At 36.9% G+C, this 22,473-nt stretch overlaps 1 protein-coding gene across 1 annotated transcript; it reads right to left on the bottom strand.

Annotated features, from left to right (window-relative positions):
• Window positions 1-6,321: 6,321 nt before the first annotated feature.
• Window positions 6,322-19,526, bottom strand: ndufa4l2a (NDUFA4 mitochondrial complex associated like 2a). The gene is made up of 4 exons (XM_039665806.2): window positions 19,411-19,526; window positions 11,397-11,482; window positions 9,923-9,983; window positions 6,322-7,460 (listed from the first exon to the last, which is right to left on the bottom strand). The coding sequence occupies exons 1-4, from the start codon at window positions 19,450-19,452 to the stop codon at window positions 7,404-7,406; spliced, it is 246 nt and encodes an 81-aa protein (XP_039521740.2). The 5' UTR covers window positions 19,453-19,526; the 3' UTR covers window positions 6,322-7,403.
• Window positions 19,527-22,473: the final 2,947 nt, after the last annotated feature.

The following is a 22,473-nucleotide window of genomic DNA, read 5'->3' as shown; positions in this document are numbered from 1 at the left end:
TAAAGTCCTTAAGTGAGTTTGCTGCCTTTGCTGTTGATGTTGTTGTTGTTGTTGTTGTTGTTGTTACTGCTGCTGCTGATGATGATGATACTGCTGGATTTGATCTGAGACTGTAGTAGACATTAAAATAAACAGAGATGTAGGCTATTAGCTGATTAAACCATTTTTATGTGACCATGACAAGATGTAAAGATTGCTGACTAGGGATGCGCGGTATACCAGTATTGCAAAAATACCGGTATATAATAAATTTCAAACGGTACAATATCATCATTTTGTTAAATTCGGTATTTGATGAGCTGCTGTTCCGAAGTTCTCCACTAGGCGGCAGTGCGCTACCGAAACTGACGCGAGTCACGCGAAACCGGCAACCGAAGGAACACGGTGGAAATGAAGCTCAGTCGGATTTTCACACGCCCGAAATTAATAAATAGAGAGAGCAGTATGAGTGAAATAAGGCATTACTTTGCCTACTAAATTAATGAGAATAGTGTAGAAACAGACCTCAATGCACCACTCTGCAAACTTTGCTTTCAATAATGTGTTGCCATGGAATTAAACACATCAAATCTGCCAAAGCGCTCGTCAGTTGCTCATCCGGACTTGTTCAAGAGATCAACTGGTGAGTTCAGGGTTGCCAGGTCCCAGAAATATTTCAAGCCCAATGACAACTCAAAACCCGCCCAAATGGAATGAAAACTAGCCCAATTTTATATATATATATATATATATATATATATATATATATATATATATATATATATATATATATTATGTATTATATATAAAACATATAAAAATTATGTGTATATATATATATATATATATATATATATATATATATTTACATATAAATATATGTTTGTATATATGTATATATTTTCCCTCTATATACAGGTGAAACTTGAAAATTTTGAATATCATGAAAAGTTTCACCTTTTAATTTGAATTACTGAAATACATGAAATTTTGCACGATATTCTAATTTTTCGAGTTTCACCTGTTTAAATAAAAGTTAACCTGGTTATTTGAAGAAAAAAAAAATATATAGATAGATAGATAGATAGATAGATAGATAGATAGATAGATAGATAGATAGATACATAGATATACGTTATGTGTGTGTGTTAAGTTTAAAGTTTTGACCTTTTGTCTCACCCAAAATCTTAATATCACACACTGAAACACAATCTCATACAATAAAGGTCAAGAACTTGTCCTCTCTGATATTTTCTGACCCTAGTAGTCACTAAATGATCAACAGTTGAAGTGCTTGAGTGACAAGCAACGTGGGCAGCCAGCTTCCTCTTTCACAGCAACATTAGTTCTTAGAAAGCAACTTTGCCTGTGTCAAATAAATGTTTTTTTTTTTATGTTATTCACTCACAGCATAAGCTACTAGATCACTGTGGTGAACTCTGATTTCACATTTGCAATATTTGCAGATCGTTTTTCTATCATCATTTGGAACACTTCGAAGGTGATGTGATGATGCTAGATTTGTGATGTTACGTCAAAAACACATGAGACCCGTCCACTCGCCCGCACATAGCGCCCATCTATGATAGCGCCCGCCACAGTCAGTGGTTGTTGCCAAATATTCATTCCCGGGGATCAACAATACCCACTAATAAACGGTTCCCTTTTAATTTTTTCTTTGTCTACAATTTAATTATTATTATTTTTGTGGCCGCAATACATAATAAATATAGCCCAAAAAAACGCAACCCGCAACTCCATAATTTTTCCCGCAACTCTTTTTTTAAAATAGCCCAATTGTGCGGGAAAACCGCCACCCTGGCAACATTGGGTGAGTTCATCATTCAAATGATTTAATTTAGACTTTTATTGAACACTGAACAGCGCACATAAATAAGAGCTTATCAATTAAATATGATACGGTAAACACGAAAGCTCAAATCTTCTTGCATGACACGCTAGAACCAATTCAGTTTACGTCTCATGAGCTCATCATTTTTGCAATTTCAAACACATATATTCATTTGATTTGAATTAATAAAGCATAAAAGTGATAGTAAAATGAATGTCATTACTGCCGCTGTGGCGACCCATAGAGAGAGAGAGATGGTAGTAATATAAATATTAATAATATTAATTGAGCTACATTTGTCAACATTCACTAAGGAACCTGGCCTAACAATATAGCATTGATTAATCTAGATCAATCAGTAATAAAATCACCTAAAAATGTAATATCCTAATAAATGTTTAACATCATAACATCACTTTTTGCAATGCATTATATGCATAATATGAACCCAAACACAAACAGTAACCAAACCAAGATGAATAAATGCAATAAATGTTGATAATTCTCTGTTGATGCATGACAGCTAATGGTTTACGTCATTTCATTATTCTATTAATCTATTATTATAGATATTAACCTATTTTAATTGTATAATATCAATGTTTTTTTCCCCCAAATCATAATTTTACCTACACATTTTAAATTTTGATGTTTTTTTTATACTTTTCTTTGCACATATGGTAGTTGAGAGTTTCAAGCAGTGTTTAATAAAAAATTTTCAATTCACTTAAATTTAGACTTTTTTTTTTTTTTACAACTGTGCTATCGATACCGAGGTATTAGGTTCTGGTATCGTATCGAAGCCAAAATTGTGGTATCGAGCCATCCCTATTGCTGACAGTGTTTGGAACTGGCTCACTAGTTCACTGACCTGCTAAAGCTACAGATTCTGCCCAGGCTGCTAATAGTAGCCTATAATAATACAATAATAGTATACAATAGTAACGTTACTAGGGGAGATGTTCACAGAGGCTTCTGCACACAAAACATAAGATACTGGTAAGCCTATGTGATACACTTACCAGAGTTGTGATAATATTTTTTTATGGCACTCCACGTTTTTTAAGTAAATTAAATACTGTAATAATAATAATAATAACAATAGTTCAAAGTAAAAATAATAGTTTTTAGTCAAATAACACCCCTCCACGCCCGTGAAACTTTTCTCCCTCAAACAGCAAGCTACGTTACTTCTACAGCCTACACACAGCAATACAAACAACATCTCTCTGCATGCTCTCTTCACGTCGTTCTAGTAAAATAATAATAATAAGTAAACAAACATCAAAATCACTTCGCTGAGAATAAAACAGCAGCCACAAGAGTTGAAGATATCCTCTGGGAATGCGCGTAGCCGCGCGAAATTAAAAAATGAGTTCAGGTGAAAGGTCATCATGTGGGTCATTTTATTTACGGCTAAATTATTATTCATTAATTTTACTACTAGTTAGATGGGGCAGGCATCCACAAAAGTGCCTTTAAATACAAAAAAAAGGAGAGAAAATTTTGTCTTGACAAAGGGCACTTTGGGCACCAAGGGGCAAAAGGGCAGGTGCTCGAGCACCCAACGTCCCCCCACCCTCTGCACGTGCCTGCTAACCTCACAGGTGTCAGGGACCTCACATCGGTACCTAGCCTCACAATCAAACAGCTGATAAGGGGAACATGTGGTTGTTACCTGCTTTTTGGTATGCAGGCCAAACATTATGGCCTCCACATATTTAGCCAAGTAGCTATTCTACATCAACAAGCTCAAAGATCTGTTAAACACTGTTCCTGTCGCAATATGCATTCAGTTTTTTGTTAGGAAATGCAATGTAAGGGGCTGTTTACACGACACTGTTTTCAAATTAAAATGAAAACTTTATGCGTTTTGGTCATTCATTTGCACTACAACGGGGTTTTGGGTTCCTGATAATCTAAACCATTGAAAACGGTTTTCAAAGTGCGAGTTGTTAAAAAACAGTCATCTAGTAAACAATACAAACGTGAATCTTTGAAGATGATGACGTCATGCACATGCGTATTATGTGTTCTGTCAGCGCAGTCTCACCCCAAGACGTCATATAACTGACGTCTTGGGACGTCCTTTGACCATACGTCAACATCCGCCTTTTTAGGGTACCCTTAAAGTCCCTGTGAAATCAAAATTGAACCTATTTACTTTGTTAGCGCATATTACTAGTCTTGTGGTGAACAATTAATCCGTGCAAGTAAATATATATAAAAAAATGTTTTACCTTGGTAATCTTTAATCAAAATCTGAAAAGTTTCTTCCGGTCTGGAACGGTTTCTTTTTCTGATGACGTAGGTTTCACAGTTTGGGTGGGGAAACGCTTAACCACTCCCCTCAAACCGTTAGTTTGCTATGAGCGAGAGATGGAGAGGTGGAGCGCTAGAGTAAAACCCTGCCCTCTGTTCAATATTACGTTTCACTTGGAAATACGTCACAGCACTGGAGAAAAATCGTTTGCAACTTCCGGTTCACGGGGACTTTAAACTTCGGTTAGATGACGTTATCGGATCCTAACTAGGCTTGCCGCGATAGACGGTGTTGACGGTGTTACCGGTTTTAAGCCCCATCACCGGTGACATCACTTTCCCACCGTGACACCGCGATGTCTTGACTTTTTTTTTTTTTTTTTAAGTATTCGTTTTTGCTAAAATATTTATTTGAATTAATTAAAAATAATAATTTTCAATTATTTAGTTCTGAAGAGAGCATTATAATTAAAAATGAACTGCGCAACGCGTGCCGTCACGTCACAGATCAGCAAGCATCAGGATTCCATTTAGCACGTGTGGAGACGAGAACGAGTCAAATTACAGAAAAGCAAGATAATGGCGGAAGATTTGGTGTCAAAACGCAATGCAAAAGCGCCTGTTTGGCAATATTTTGGCCAATATATATTAATGTTAATAAATGCCAATTTATAGTGTTTTACTTTTTTTTTAGAGTGCTGTCATTTATGTAGGCTAAGGTCCTTTTTAAAGTTTTTATTTTATATTCGTCTCTTTTTATTTGGTTTTATCTTATTTAAACTTTGTTTAATTTATTTAGGCCTATTTTGTTTTCTTATTCGTTAATAAACGTTTTATTTTTTTTGGGCCCACAGTTTGCCGATTTTCACTTTTTTCAGCCTATGCATGGGGTTATTTTTATTCGTTCGTTATGCTAATAAAAGTTCTGTCTATATTTTATTCGTTTATTATTCTAATAAAAGTGCTGTCTAAATAAAAGTTTATTGTCAGCGAGTTGCTTTTTTTTTTTTTTTTGTCCATTCCAGCAACTGACGCTGAATTGCAATTGACGCTTATTTCGAAAGTGAAAGTATGTCATTTATGTAGGTCCGTTTTGAAGTTTTTATTTTATATTCGTCTCTTTTTAATTGGTTTTATCTCATTTAAACTTTGTGTAATTTATTTAGGCCTATTTTATTTTCTTATTCGTTAATAAACGTTTTATGGTTCTTATTTGTTTGGGCCCACATTTTGCCGATTTTCACTTTTTTCAGCCTATGCATGGGGTTATTTTTATTCGTTCGTTATGCTAATAAAAGTCTATAAATAAAAGTTTTATTATCAGCGAGTTGTTTTTTTTTTTGTCCATTCAAGCAATTGACGCTTATTTCGAAAGTGAAAGTATAACGCGCACGCATTTAAAAGCTATTTAACCCCCCCGCCCTGCCCTCCACGGTGACACCGGGATTACCGGTGTTGTCACACGTCGATTAACCGGTGGGAAATTTTCCTCACCGCGGCAACCCTAATCCTAGCCCTACCCCTGACCTAAACCTACACCGTCAGCTAACCGACATTAAAGGTAAAGCGTCAGTTGTATGACGGCCCGGGATCGTCAACTAACCGACGTTTAAGGGTACCCTAAAAAGGCGGATTTTGACGTATGGTCAAAAGACGTCCCAAGACGTCAGTTATATGACGACTTGGGATGAGACTGTGTTAGTTCTGTAGTGTTTCACCGCCATCTAATGGCCTGGCGGCAGAATACAGCGTTTTTAGTTGTTGACAATGGTGTTCCCAGATAGCAAACTGACATTGAATCAACGTGGAAACATGACATCGAAACAACGTTGATCTGACATTGTTTTGCTCATCGAATTAACGTTGAACCAACGTCAGACGCGTCAAAATCAACTTGAAATCAACGCGTTGTTTCAACGTTATGAAAGCAAACCAATTTTCGATTTTCATTTAGCTTTGAAGAATGCCGCGTCTGACGTTGGTTCAACGTTAATTCGATGAGCAAAATCAACGTTGTTTCAATGTTAAGAGAGACGTCTTTCCACGTTGATTCAATGTCAGTTTGCTGTCTGGGTTGTCTCTACGCGGAAAACTCAAAGGAAAAACCTCTCAGGTTTAAGCGAATCGTAATTCGAATTTGGTTTTGCAATCTGATAAAAATAAATGAAATATAAAGTTTCTGAATATAGATCGTCACTGGACAGATGTAGATTTTTTTTTTTTCTTTATTCATTTTGCACAAAACACAGATTATATATTTCTCAAATGCATCAAAAATGTACAGGGAATACAAACACTAAACTCTACGCAAACCAGCAACGTAACATTTCCTCTCACAGTGTGTGAACCCATTATAGCGTCACTTTAGATTAGACAGTAGATTAAATGCATATGCTAAAAAGGCCATTGTGAACTGGTAAACAAATGTCACTAATACTTTTAGTTTAAACCCGCATTGTCTTATGTTTTTATGATTATCCTATATTTTATGGATCGTTTCCCCCCAAAAAAGTTTCCTAATTGTTTAGTAATTTAAACGTTTCAAATGAAATTATTTGTGGTCGTTTTTTAAAAATGGAAATACATGGATGAACAAATTACCATGATCAATATTTCTCAATATTATGAACTCGTGAACTGAAAAAGGACCAAATAGTGGCATGTTTAGCTAAACTTCTGTTAAAATGTAAAAATCTTGTATATGAGTAAAGTTATGAGTAAAGCATCTTTATACTTTATACTCTGGAGAGTAAACACTGCGAGTCTAATGGCTGCCTATTTCCTGTGTTTGTTTGTACGGTTTGCCAAGTCAGCGAGGAGAACGTGTGTTGTATGATGGTGACGATAAGTCAGTAATACGTGCAGATAGAAAGATAGTGAGAGAGAGACAGATAAACATGTGTGTCACTCTGAAATGAACTGCTTTCCCAAATAATCCCAGACTTAAGAGGAAGTTCAGCTCCTTCCCATGAGTCTTTGCTGTTCAGGTTCTGTTTACAGAAATCAAACATCTGCTCGTCTTCCCTTCGCCCTTTCTCATGCTCGCTAGGGGGAGGTCATGTTATCTCTGCAATTTTAGGGGTTTCTGTCTAAAGCACATAAACAAAAGTAACACCCATCAGCTCTTCATTTCATGTTAATAGGCACGTCTCCCAGTGTGTGTTGTGAAGATATAAAACTAGTTAGAAAACAGGTCTTCATTTCAAATATCGTCCCACATTTGTTTTATTTTCCTCGTTTTTTTTTATTATTGTCTGTATTTGTACTGCTGAGGTAAAGGGCATCTGATGAAAGTTGAGCCATGACGTGTTCAGAAGTCTGGTCCTTCCTTCTTCAGGTTCTTGTAGTCTGTGTTAATGGCCATAAACTAAAGATGGGAGAAAGATAACATGTGTTGATTGTATGGCAGGACGAGACAGGCAGTGATGTTATATAGAGCAGTTTAATTTGCGTCTGTATTACTATGGCTGTTTTCTGTCATGTTTCTAGGCTAGGAAGTGTCAAATTTAGAGCGGATCATACATCTGACAGCAGGAACGACGGCTTGTCAACCAGTGAACCTTTCGCAAGCACTCAAATCAGCATTTGCCATCATTCCAATCTTTGTGCATATTTTAATTTCACTCATATATTAGCAGCTGGATTGTCTGAAATGACGGCACATTCCCTTGATCATGTATTGCACAGAATGGTTGCCAAAGAGAAAGTGCTATACTGTTGTACAAATTATTATTTAAAAATAAATAAATAAATGAAGAGTTCAGATGCAAAAGCCTCTAAATGCCATTTGAAATTTTCTTCTTTAATGATGATTTTTGTCAAACTTGTATATTTAAGTTCAGTAATTTCACTTAAATAACAATTAATAGGTAATTATCATTGCCATTTAAGTGAAATCACTGAACTTAAATATACAAGCTTGATAAAAATGATCATTCTAGAAGAAAATTTCAAATGGCATTTAGAGGCTTTTGCATCTGAACTCTTCAAATCTTAAAATATTAAATCCAACTAACCCATTAACCTACACATGAAAAACATGCTGATGGCATTTTGTATTTTCTGTACTGTATTGTACTGTGTTTTTTATTTTAATGTTGACTGAAGGTTGTTGTTTTTTTTTTAAATAGTTTTGCAAGGAAACAAGCAATTAACCTGTCCACAACATTCAGTAAAGAGCGTCACTCGCTGCGCTTCCATTACCCTTCAAATTGCGAATTGAATCGCATTCGTACGGAAAAGTCACATGATCTTTCTTTAAAGATGGCGGGGTGTGTTTGGACAGAAGACGAGACAGAGTTCTTTATTAAACTCATAAAAGGCAAAAGTATCACAGGATTATAAACCACTAAGAAATGCAACAATTTAGGAGGGAGAAACACCTCATATGTGTCGCTCACACGGATAAGGGGCTTTCCTGGTCACCGTGATTTTGCCAAGTAAGACACGGCCCGAGATCAACATTCCTGTCCCAAAATGTAGTCCCTACCCCAAAACCTAGCCCCACCCATAAAATTTTCCCTAAAATCAGAGGGTAATGAAAGGTGAATAACACTGATGTTTAAGTACTTCACCCTGATTCTAAACTGTAAACTTGTCCCTCAAATCTGTTTGGTTGATTGGAAAGTTGGGTAACACTTTACAATACGGGTGCACTAATATCCATTAATTCATGCTTAACTAATGCACAGATAATCATGAGTTAATGTATAACTAATGAAGAACTAAACCATTAATTAATGAACTAATAAAGAGTCTATATGTGCAAATTACTAAATGACTAGTTAATAATGATGTGCCCCATCGAGTAAAGTCATAGTATAATGATACCTTTGTAAATCATTAGCTAATGATTACTTAAAGCAGACAACTGGAAGTTGAAGTGCATAGCTTTGACTAATTGTGGTAATTAACACATTAATTTACACTATTAGTTAATAAAATATGTTATTAAGGAATTTATACATAATGGCACGTTGAATTAATAGAAATTCATGTATTACTTAATCTATTAATCATATTGACTCTTTATTAGTTGCTGACGCAGTAATCATTAATTAAGGGTTTAGTTCTTCATTAGTTATACATTAACTCATGATTATCTGTGCATTAGTTAAACATGAATTAATGCATATTGGTGCACCCGTATTGTAAAGTGTTACACAAGTTTTTATTAAAAGAGAAGTATTTATTCTATTTATTCAGGAAGAGATGGTTCAAGGTCTTCGTCTGCTTCTGTCTGTCTTCTCCGATAAGAGAGCCACTGTCACGTACACTCATGTTTATCTCAGACTATCATAGGCCTGAGGTCAAAGGTCATGTCCCATATGTTCCTGAAGTGTCACACTCGGCCACCTCCCCAGATACCCAAACATGACACAGCAGTTCACAAACACATCTCTTCTCAACTCTACTGATCTGTTAACATTTTTCCATTACATTAGTTAATAGTTCTAGAATAGTAGTGTGTGACTCATTTGTTCCTGTGTAGTTGTTCATTTATTAAGAGTTACCGCTTTGACTTGCATATTAGTATCACGTTATAACAGAGAACAAGAATGGACCCTTTAACATTAAGCTTTGTGCTAAATTACCATAGAATTAAATTATATAAAAGTGAGTTTCTCTCTTTTGACTTCTGCTGTCTTCAGCTATTATCAACCGTTATATTGTTTAAGTCATGGAAGTGCAAATTCCTTTTGCCGTTGAAGCAAATGAGAATGATGTCGAAGGTGATATTTGTTATGTTATAGACTAGTCTCCCATGTACCTCTATAGGTTTGACCCCCGACCTGAGCACGACTGATACTGTGTGATGTGCTCATGTACCTTGTACTGGTATCCGGGACTGAGCTGATTCCAGGGTTCAGGGTTACTGCTTTTGTTCCAGCTGTCAACAGACAAAACATAAAGACATATTACAAATAAGCCACACTTTTTTAAACATCACATTTTGTATCTGACAGTGATGGCAACAAAGTCAACAAATTATAATGTCTCAATTGTTTATTATTCTAAATTAAAGTTTAATAGTTGTAAAAATTAAAATTAGATCAAGCATTCATTTTCAGCGTCACGTATTGAATTATGACACAGTTAGATATAAATTATGCTTACTCTGGGGATAAATTAATACCTTATTTTGCATTTCACACATCAAATACGCCTTATTCACGGCAGCGCCATCTTTGATTTTTAATGAGAATGAAGGCGAAGCTGTGAGGGATAGACTTGCATCTCTTCAATGGGCTGTACTGTTATTTAATGTGTTTTCGGATTGTTCTGCTCATGAAACACTGGAAAAATATCTTTCCAAGAAATTTCAGTTGACAAAAAACTCCCGACAATGTAAACTGTGGAAAATTGTAAGTAATCTAGCCGCTTTATTCAGCTTTTTACAGCGGATGCCATTGGAAACACGGTAAGTCTATCCCTCACAGCCTCACTATCATACCTGTCATGGCGCTGCTCTGAATAAGGTCTATAGCCATTTTATGGTGTTTGATAATAGAATCAAATGAATTATCTAAAATTTCATAACCAAGAAGAATCAGTTTAAAGGAGTAGTTCACTTTTAAATAAACTTTTGCTGATAATTTACTCACCCCCATGTCATCCAAGATGTCCACGTCTTTCTTTCTTCAGTCGAAAAGAAATTAAGGTTTTTGATGAAAACATTCCAGGATTTTCTCCATATAATGGACTTCAATGGGAACCAAACGGTTCAAGGTCCAAATGAGAGTTTCAGTGCAAACTGTTCAAAGGGCTTTAAACGACACCAGACGATGAATGAATCTTTTTTCGAGTCAATTCATTCATTTCGTTCGTTGAATGAACCAAATGACTCAAATAAAGATTTGTTCACTTTGATGAACGAGTTCGAACAGGAGAGTCACGAAAGCGCACCACAGAACAGAGCAAGGCGAGCATTTGAGCTTATAAAACTTAAACTTTGTTATTTATTTATTAATGAGCGATCGTTTCGCTTGATAAGACCCTTATTCATCGTCTGGAATCGTTTAAAGCCCTTTGAACAGTTTGCACTGAAACTCTCATTTGGACCTTGAACCGTTTGGTTCCCATTAAAGTCCATTATATGGAGAAAATCCTGGAATGTTTTCATCAAAAACCTTAATTTCTTTTCGACTGAAGAAAGAAAGACATGGACATCTTGGATGACACGAGGGTGAGTAAATTATCAGCAAAAGTTTTTTTTTTTTTAAAGTGAACTACTCCTTTAACGTGTATTTAAATGGCAGTGCTCATACGCTTTCCCCATTAATGTATGTAATAATCTCCTTACGTGACATGAGGTCCTCTGGCCAGACGAAACAGATACAGGAACGCTCCACCCATTCCCAGACAGATGAAGAAAAACTGCGGGACGAGCTGTGGAAGACCACACGATTTACGGTTTGTTATGGTTGTTATAAATAATATAAAATAAAAGGTCTGGATTGCCATCAGATAAGATCTTTATATTTTGAATCCAATCGAAATATTGTGACAAAATATGTTTTCCCCCCCCCCAGTTCCAATCATCTTATTTCAAAGTCATTTTTATCTTAAGTTTAACATTTTGAAATGTTTGAAGAGCATTCACAGAAGATGAGTGTACTAATTTTACATTGTTAGCAGTTTTTTTTAATTAATGCCATAAAAGTGTTTAGTCCTACAGGCCATGCAACACTCTACTTATATATTATATATTTAGGGCCCAAGCCCTGAAAGGGCGAAGGCCCTATTGTTTTCCTTGGGATTATTTTTCTTTACTATTATTATTATTATAATAATTATTATTTTACTACCTTTTGGGCACTTTTGGGGCCCTTAACGTGCTTGAAAACTCTTGAAACTTTGCACACGGGTCAGAACCCGCGGCCATCAGAGCTGGGCTGAAGCTGGTACCTGGGCGTGGTAGGGCGGCTCGTCAGCGCCCCCTGGAACGGGGTCCGAACACTTGGTCCATAACTCAAACACGCTTGTATGTAATAATATGAAACTCGGTACACATGTTGATCTCATCGTTTCATCTATACCTCACACTCTTACTTTTTACCCCAGCTCAACAGGAAGTCGGCTATTGAGGTTTGTTTGTAAAACGCTCGCAATGGAATGTCATATACTCCTCCTAGAGCTTTGATCCAAATTCGACGAAACTCGGTCAGCGTGAAGTCAAGACATTGAGGATGAAAGTTTGCGAGGGGATTTTTTATATCTCGAACGGTTTGTCCGTGGCGAGGAAACGAAATCATGGCGAGAAACGCTAAACAGGAAGTGTGTTATAACTTCAGCATACATTAACTGATCTTGATGAAACTTCAGCAGTGTGTTCGCTGTAAGAGGACGATCACATGGATGTGACTATTGTGAGTCAAAGTTATAGCGCCACCAACTGGCAGCAGGAAGTGTGTCACTTTCAAAATGCTTTGATATCACCCTTTTATTTTTACCCGATTTGCTTCAAACTTCATATGTATAATGTAAACATACGGCAGATGTAGACCTGTGAATGGATTCTTGATATCTTTGAAACTGTTGCCGTGGCGACGCATCAAACTTTACCCTTCTTTTAGGATGCTTTTAGGATGCTTTTGAGACCCTTAGCATGCTTCAAAATGCATGAAACTCGACAGACACATCACATTTATTAGCCAGTAGACATGTGCAAAGTTTCAGAAACAGGCGTGGTGAGGGCTCAGTAGCGCCACCTTTTGACAAAAGTGGGGTTGTTAGTTTTAACTAGAGTTACAAAAATTGGTATGTATATTGTACTCCTCGAGCCGGACAACTTTCTAATTTACACTTATTAGCTAGGACCCACAGAAAGTCAGATGTGTTTGTTTGAATGTGGTCTTGCTCAATCTGAGCCTACATCTCTGTCTTTGCCTGTCTGTGTGTGTGTGTGAGTGAGTGTGCAGGGGGAGGGGGCTTAACCATTTCACTGCTGTGTGTATGGCCTGCATAAAGAAAATACATTTCTCAAGCCTGGTATTTTTTAAATAAGTTTTTATTTTTATTTTTTATAAGTAAAGACATATAACTAGTTTAATTGTAGTGCATTGACAATAGTTTTATATAATTAGTTTATTAATCAGATTAACTTGGTCAATAAACTTGGTCTGAAAATTTGGTCCATAAATCAAACACACTTGCATGTAATAATATGAAACTTGGTACACATATAGATCTCATCGTTTCATATATAGCCTACTTCACACTCTTACTTTTTACCCCAGCCCAACAGGAAGACGGCTATTTAGGGTTGTGTTTAAAACACATGCAATGGAATTTAAAGTATTGCTCCTAGAACACTGAACCAAATTCGACAAAACTCGATCACCGTGAAGTCAAGACATTAAGGATGAAAAGGTGCCAAGGGATTTTTTATATCTCGAACGGTTTGGCCGTGGCGAGGAAACGAAATTATGGCGAGAAACATGAAACAGGATGTGTGTTATAACTTCAGCATACATTAACTGATCTTGATGAAACTTCAGCAGTGTTTTCGCTGTAAGAGACCGATCACATGGATGTGACTATTGTGAGTCAAAATTATAGCGCCACCAACTGGCAGCAGGAAGTGTGTCACTTTCAAAATGCTTTGAAACCACTCTCTTATTTTTAACCGATTTGCTTCAAACTTCATCTGTATAATGTAAATACACGGCAGATGTAGACCTGTGAATGAATTTTTTATATCTTTGATACTGTTGCCGTGGCAACGAATCAAACTTTAACATTACTTATAACTAATTACCTTTAACATTACTTATAACATTACTTTTTTGATGCTTTTGGGACTCTTAGCATGCTTGAAATTGCTTGAAACTCAACAGATACATCACATTTATTAGCCAGTAGACATGTGCAACTATGGCAAAAGATTAAAGTAATGTCAAAAAAGTAAACACTAAAAGCCTCATATCTTCTAAAAATGTAATTATACATCATTTGTTTCTAAATTAAATTATACAAATATTATAACTTCCCCAATTTTTCCTTTTTTTCATTTAAGAATTATGTTTACGTTCAAAAACAGCCAGAATTGTTGTAAAATTCATAAAAAAATAATAATCTGAGTCATACGTAGTGCTATACTGCCCTCTTGTGTTCAATATCAGGTAGGCCTATTGTGTATATTCCCACCGGTTAATCAACGTGTGACTCCGCTGGGACTTGGGAGCTTTTAAATCGCTTACTTAAAACCGAAAGTCGAAATACGGATGTCCGCACAACACATTAATGGTGTGGAGTAGAGCGAGCATTTTAAATAAATTCCTATTAAGTAGGATTGAACTAAACAGAATGAATGTTCACTCTGTTCTGCTGGTTCCTCGCTGGTGGATCATATGATTACTTTGTCATAATCTATGACAAAAATGCTATTATAAACCATATTAATAATAGATAATACACATTGCTCTTATTTTTGAAAAATACATTCATGAAAAACAAGATAACAAAAATCATAAAAAAATATAGCCATGGCTGCTATAAATGTTTGAAATGCATAGGACAGATGTTTAATGACGCAGCAACATATAATTGAAAGGCAATTAATAATCTGTCATTACATCACTGCATTATGATATTACGGCTCCAATACGGTGCAGCACAAAGCACTTATGTGCATCCCGAGCGGAGAATGATGTGCTTGAAGCCACATGAAGTTACAGCGCAGTGAGTCCGTATTGAAAAGTTCAAAGCACAAAGGAAATACATATTTATGAACAGTGTATTATACATTATCTATCTATGCAATAGTTTATTGAGCCTTTTCTTTTAAAGGTTTTAAATTTCAGTTACTGTGTGCGTGAAGAACAATTATAGTGCTCTGACTCTAGTGTTGTGATCTAACCGACAGCGTCTGACACCCGGTAGAAAGTAACACGATTAAGTTACAGCAATAAAGTCCAGCAAGAAAAAGTTTCTTCATTCGAAAATATAGACCTTTAGACCTTTATCTTAAAGACCCAGTATAATAGGATTAACATTGAATCATCTTGAAGATCGTTTCATCATTGACTGTAACCGAATGCGACGTGCTGTTTGAATGCTGAATGGAGAATGACTGACAGGCGCAGAGAGGGAAAAGTTTACGTGTTCTTGAATTTAATGACTTAAATATTAATTTCTATATCACATAATAGCTTCAGAACACTTATAATACAGTACACAAAAACTTAATGGTACTTTAGAAAGTTTTTGTGCCTTTGTGCCTTACATAGAATAGTATATATGCACAATATAGAATTTGAATCAGCCTCGTCAAAGATGGCAGTGTCAGAGCCGATACCGATCCTGAGTATCTAACCGGCACACTTCTTTTTAACAGTCAAATTGAAATTGAAATTGCTTGAAACTCAACAGATACATCACATTTATTAGCCAGTAGACGTGCAAAGTTTCAGAAACGGGCATGGTGCAAGGACTAAATAGCGCCACCTTTTGACAAAAGTGGGGTTGTTAGTTTTATCTACAGTTACAAAAATCGGTATATACATTTTACTCCTCAAGCCGGACAACTTTCTATACATAGTCATTAGCTCGGACCAAGAGGAAGTCCGATATTTTGGTTTGAATATGGTGAGCCTCTCTCTGAGCCTACGTCCCTGTATGGCAAGCCCTTTTAACATTTAAAAGCTAAGTTTGCCTATTCGGAATTAACATTGTAGATATCAACAACGTCTTTCTGTCTAGTCGTAATTACATTTTGGATAGTTTGTATTATCATTTAAGATATCTGTAACATAATTTTGACTAGTCGAAATGACAGAGTATGGCAAGCCGTTTTAACATTTAATCATGAAAGGGCCAAAGCCTTCGGCACCGCCACCCGGGTGCCTTTAGGTAACTAAAGGAACCGGGGTTGCGGTGCCACCGGCTTGGGCCCGCCATCGCTGCTCGCAGCTATATTTATTATTATTATTATTATTTATACGACTATTCGGGCACTTTTGGGGCCCTTAACATGCTCAAAAACTCTTGAAACTTTGCACACGGGTCAGAACCCGCGGCCATCAGGGCCGGGCTGAAGATGGTACCCGGGCGTGGCAGGGGGGCTAGACAGCGCCCCCTGGAACGGGGTCCGAACACTTGGTCCATAAATCAAACACGCTTGCATGTAATAATATGAAACTCGGTACACATGTTGATCTCATCGTTTCATCTATACCTCGTGCTTTTACTTTTTACCCCAGCCCAACAGGAAGTCAGCTATTTAGGGTTGTTCGTAAAACACTCGCAATGGAATTTTTAATACTCCTCCTAGAGCTTTGATCCAAATTCGACAAAACTCGGTCAGCGTGAAGTCAAGACATTGAGGATGAAAGTTTGCGAGGGGATTTTTGATATCTCGAACGGTTTGGCCGTGGCGAGGAAACAAAATTATGGCGAGAAAAGTGAAACAGGAAGTGTATCATAACTTCAGCACACATCAACTGATCTTGATGAAACTTCAGCAGTGTGTTCGCTGTAAGAGGACGATCACATGGATGTGACTATTGTGAGTCAAAGTTATAGCGCCACCAACTGGCAGCAGGAAGTGTGTCATTTTCAAAATGCTTTGAAATCACCCTCTAATTTTAACTCGATTTGCTTCAAACTTCATCTGTATAATGCAAATACATGGCAGATGAAGACCTGTAAATGGATTCTTGATATCTTTGAAACTGTTGCCGTGGCAACGCATCAAACTTTACCATTCTTTTAGGATGCTTTTGAGACTCTTAGCATGCTTCAAATTGCATGAAACTCGACAGACACATCACATTTATTAGCCAGTAGACATGTGCAACGTTTCAGAAACGGGTGTGGTGAGGGCTCAGTAGCGCCACCTTTTGACAAAAGTGGGGTTGTTAGTTTTATCTACAGTTACAAAAATCAGTATGTATATTGTACTCCTCGAGCCGAACAACTTTCTAATTGACACTCATTAGCTAGGACCCACAGAAAGTCAGATATGTTTGTTTGAATGTAGAGAAAATCTCAGAATTTTGCCAGTCTCTCAGTGTCTCTCTGTGTGAGTGAGAGGAGGGGCGCCTGTCAGGTTAATTTTAACCCTTTATTTGCTGTGTGCAACTTCTCTGGCATTTTCGGGGGCCTTAACATCCTCTAAAACTCTTGAAACTTTGCACACGGGTCAGAACCCATGGCCATCAGGGCCGGGCTGAAGCTGGTAACCGGGCGTGGCAGGGCGGCTCGACAGCGCCCCCTGGACTGGGATTCAAAAATTTGTCCATAAATCAAACACACTTGCATGAATTAATATGAAACTCGGTACAATTAAAGATCACATCAGGCCAAACAACTTTCGTGCTCTAAGTTTTATGACAGTTCAAATGGAAGTTATTTATGAATTATGAATTATGGGTTGTTTGAATAATTGTCCTAGGAGAAATACATCAAATCACAAGGCATGTGTTTACCAATCACAACCAAACTCGGTGTGCATGAAGTCAAGACATTGAGGATGCTCAATTCCGGACGGATTTTTGATATCTCGAACGGTCTGGCCGTGGCGAGGAAATGAATTTTATGACTAAAAAAGGACACATAAAGTGTGTTATAACTTTGCTCAATTTACCTACAGTTACAAAACTTACCACGTATATTGTTCTCGTCAAGCCGATCAACTTTCCAATTTAAAGTCATTCGCTCTGAGCAACAGAAAGTCAGATATTGTAGTTTGAATGGATTTATTTCCCCTGCGATTCTCTCTCTCTCTCTCTCTCTCTCTCTCTCTCTCTGTGTGTGTGTGTGTGTGGGTGTGTGTGTCTGTGTGGGGAGGGGAGGGCTGTTGTCTGTGTTTATGTGTGTGTGTGTGTGGCTGGCTGCGATTTTTCCTACAAGTCCTTGTCTCTAAGTCCTTGTCTTTTTGCATAACAATTTTGCATAACAATATTTTTAAATAACAAAATAGGCATATAACCCCCATCTTTTAAATGTATAGTTTGCTTTAAATAAAAGTAAGATTGTATTTGTAATTGAAGTTGAATGAATTTAAAATTCATGTGCTATATTTCAATATATTTGTTTTCCTTAAGATTTTAAAACACTAACTTCATTCTTATCTGAATTACAAATATTTGTTTTTGTATAAAATAATACTCTGACTAAAAACACATTTGATGTTTTGTTTTTTTTGGATTTTTATTTACATGTATTTATGTGTGTGTGTGTGTGGTGTGTGTGTGTGTGTGTGTGTGTGTGTGTGTGTGTGTGTGTATAAAGTGCAGGGTTTTTTTAGATAAAGTAGAATTTCTATAACTATGTGTTGAACTAATAAATCACTCTTGTGTGTGTTAAACACAATCTACTTAATACAGACAACTTCATTATAAAGATAAATAACAAATCCAAAAAATATATGATTATAATCTATGACAAAAAAAGCCATTACAAACTATATTAATGGAAAATACACATTGCTCTTTGTATTGTTGTAAAATATTCATGAAAAACAAGATAACAAAAATCAAAAAGATAAATTATTTTAGATATAGCCATGTTTTAAATGTATAGCAGAGATGTTAATTGAGGCAGCAACATACAAACTTTCTAGAACAACATGGACCTGAATAGCTGGTTTTTATGGAGGACAGTGAAGAGGAAGAGGGTGCAAATCAAACAGCTCATTCTCAGACTACACAGCAAACAGCTTAAGTTTTTAGTGCTTTGTTTGAGGTTTTTAGTGCTCTGTCCTATCTATTATCAACATATAATAGATAGAACAGAACAAGAAAGGCAATTAATAATCTGTCATTGCGTCACTGCATTATGATATGAAAGGCTCAGTACAGTGTGGCACAAAACGCTTATGCGCATCCCGAGTGGAGAATGATGCGCTTAAAGCCACATGGAGTTACAGCGCACAGCGCATCGAGTCCGCATTGATGCAAGCTCTACAATACACTTCTTTTTGATAGTCAAAGCGGGGGTTACGTTTTTACACGTCGTACAGAATAACCCTAAAGGCACCAAGGTGGCGGTGCCACCGGCTTTATATTAAATATAAATATAGATGTGAGCAGCGATAAAGCGCCAAAGCCGGCGGTACCACCATCCCGGTGCCTTTGGGTAACTAAAGGCATCGGGGTTGCGGTGCCACCGGCTTGGGCCCGCAATCGCTGCTCGCAGCTATATTTCAGATTATTATTGAGACTTCAGGATGTATTTTAGCATTATATTAGCAAGCGAATCAAATGAGCTGTTTATGTTTTATTTCCTTATTAATGCTTGTTATAGATTAAAATTTTTTTATTTATTTTTTTTTTTTTAAGTGGTAAAAAGGCAAATTGAATTAAAATACTCACTCCAGGATGTTTCTTGACCTGATCTCGGACTTTGTGCAGCATCTTTACTGGAGAATAAGAGCAGAAGTGTGTGTGTGTCTCTGTGTGCGGGTCTGTGTTACAGCTAGAGAGGGAGGGGAGTGTGTTTGAAGACGGAGAGAGATTGAGAGAGAGATAGGATTTTTTTTAAGACCTTTATTACAAAATAAAGTAATAGATTTACACTTAATGTGTCGTGGGCAAGAACAATACACATTTTTTTTTTTACAACCTCAGAAGTAAGAATGGTTACAACCACACAAAAATAGATATACAAACTGTTATACTGAATGTGCAAAAAATATTAGTCCCCCTCAAAAACAAAACACAAAGCTGCCTTACAACACCGAGTCATCTCACACATAGACTACAAACACAAACCAATTAGGATTCTTCATCTTAGATATCAGTAAAGTGAGATCTCTAAAACTCAAAATAAAAAATCTCCACGCAGAAAACAGCTCAAATATGTTTTGAAGCATCAAATAAAGGTTTCAATCGAAAAACAAACACCAAACAAACAAAATGAGACGATCAGAAGCAACTTCACAGAGTCTGGTTGTGTTTCCCTGGGTTGTCACTAGAGGTCCTCGTTCTCACGGTGTCTTTCACATTTGACTTCGTTTCCCAGCATTCTGTCTGTCACTCATCAATTCATTGCATCAGCTGTTTCCCATCACATTGCGTATTTATACCCTGTCGGTACGTCGTTGTTAGATGTCCTCACTCTTTCTGGTTGGTTTCTTGTCTGTTCATGTTTTGTTTCTTGTTTCTGGACTGCTTTGGTTATTTGGATTTGACCCCTGCCTGCCTGTCTATGTTTTGGATTGTCCCCATCAAACTATTGCAAATTGGATTTTCTGTCGTCCTGTGTGTGATTCGTGACACAACTTCAGGGTTTAAAACAGAAACATTGGTGGCAATGACTCCAAAGTGTTGTCCATTTCACATCAACCCAGTTCTCTGTCAACAGTGGTTTATCCAATGCTCTCCACTGAGGTTTCTCATTACTATTCAGCTCAAGTACAGAATATTAAGGTGGATCAACACTTTTTTTTTTAGGAAAATTGTTTCCTCGGACGATTTTGATTCTGTACTTCCGGCTACGTCGCCCGTGACCTTTTGAACGTAATTACGTATTACGTGACGTTACAAACGCGCCTCACAGAATAGAGCAAGGCTAGCATTTGTCCTTAGAAAAGTTACATTTTTGGAATAAGCTTTGAAATAGCCGATCGTTTCGCATGATAAGACCCTTATTCATCGTCTGGTGTCGTTTAAAGACATTTGAAGCTGCATCTGAAACAGTTATTAACTGTCTTTTGGACCTTGAACCATCCGGTTCCCATGGAAGTCCATTATATGGAGAAAAATCCTGGAATGTTTTCATCAAAAACCTAAATTTCTTTTCGACTGAGGACAGAAAGACATGGACATCTTGGATGACATGGGGGTGAGTAAATTATCAGCAAAAGTTTTTTCAAAAGTGAACTAATCCTTTAACCCCTGGTTACATGACGCGATCCTACGGCGTCATATAACTGACGCTAAAGGAAAGCACGCAGTTAGGTTTAGGTCTGGGGTAAGGGTAGGGTTACACGCGATCCTAGGGCGTCATCTGTCTGACGCTAAAGGGCGCCAAAAGCGTCAGATATTGAAGCATGGTCAAATGCTTCCCAAGGCGTCAGTCAGGTGATGCCTTGGGGGTGAGAATGGGCTGAAAATGTGTGTTTCCCTAAGGATCCGCCCTGTAACCGGCAGATTATAGTAAACTACTATATATAATAGCCGTTAGCTGTAAAAATTGCCAACATTTATTTTAAATATATCCCGTCAGTGACAGAGTGTAATCATATTCATCTACAATATTTCTGTTTTCATCTTCAGAATCGTGAATATTGTTCTTCTGGGGTCTCTATTGTCATGTGCTTTGGTGTAGAAATAAATACACATAAATAAAATATATATGAATGGGCAGATTCAGGCCTACTCTATAGTGAATGGTGTGAGGGCTGATCGTGTCTCTCATCATGTTGCAGATCCGATCTCCCCGTCTGTTCCAGGAATAATGACTCCGGATACGGGACAAAAGCCCAGACTATCCTGCCACTGAGCTCTGAGCTGAAGCAGATGTTCAACTCAATGAATGATGAAAGACGTCTCAAACCGCAGGTGAAAGCACTGTGTGTCACATCACATACACTACACCTGCTGTGAAAGATCCAGGACCACACACACACTCAAACCTGACAGGCCATTACCTTACATGGGTTCAAAAGCTCTTTATGAACATGATATCTGTGTTGTACCATTGCATTACACTGACAACCAACAGTCATCACAGCACACATGATCAATCACAGCTCTTCCATAAGAAGGTTAATACTCAGTGTCATTCACACAAACATTAAACACCATCATGGTAACACACATGATTAAAAAATGCAATAAACGATCATTTAAAAACCAAGAAAACTACGAGGAAATTGGGGAATTGTGGGAATGTCAATTTACAGTTATTCACTGTAAATTATACAATGCGTTGTTCTTTTTCACTTTCAAAAACTGTAAATTTAACGGTATTTTATGGTAAAATTACATTATATGTGCCCTGAGATCTATCACAGTTATTTACCGTATATAGTAGCCTATATACGTAAACTTTCTGTTAACCAATTAACAGTTTTGCACTGTTGCATTTTTACTGTTAAAATTACAATTGTTTTTTTACAGTGCAAATATCAAATCATTATATTCCTCCTGATTATTATTATTATTATTATTATTTTTTCATTTGTATTCCGCAGTTACATATGAAAAAAAAGACAACAAATATTTGCGTTGGTTTTTCTCCATAAATCCTTCCGCCTGTTGCAGGTTTACCACACGGATGCTGTAAAATGGACTCGTCTCTGCTTTTATCTTCTAATCTCTTTAATACTGGAAAGCTTTTAAAGCAGATCAATATAATATTTGCTGTCTGTCAAAATTATGGAAATAGCTCAATCTTCCCATTAATGAACATTTTTGATTAGGCAACACTCG

The sequence above is a fragment of the Pimephales promelas genome, chromosome 7 (assembly GCF_988280905.1).
Source record: "Pimephales promelas chromosome 7, fPimPro1.hap1.1, whole genome shotgun sequence".
Taxonomy (NCBI): domain Eukaryota; kingdom Metazoa; phylum Chordata; class Actinopteri; order Cypriniformes; family Leuciscidae; genus Pimephales; species Pimephales promelas.
The sequence above is the reverse complement of the archived record's forward strand: the minus strand, read 5'-3'. Positions and strand labels throughout refer to the sequence as shown.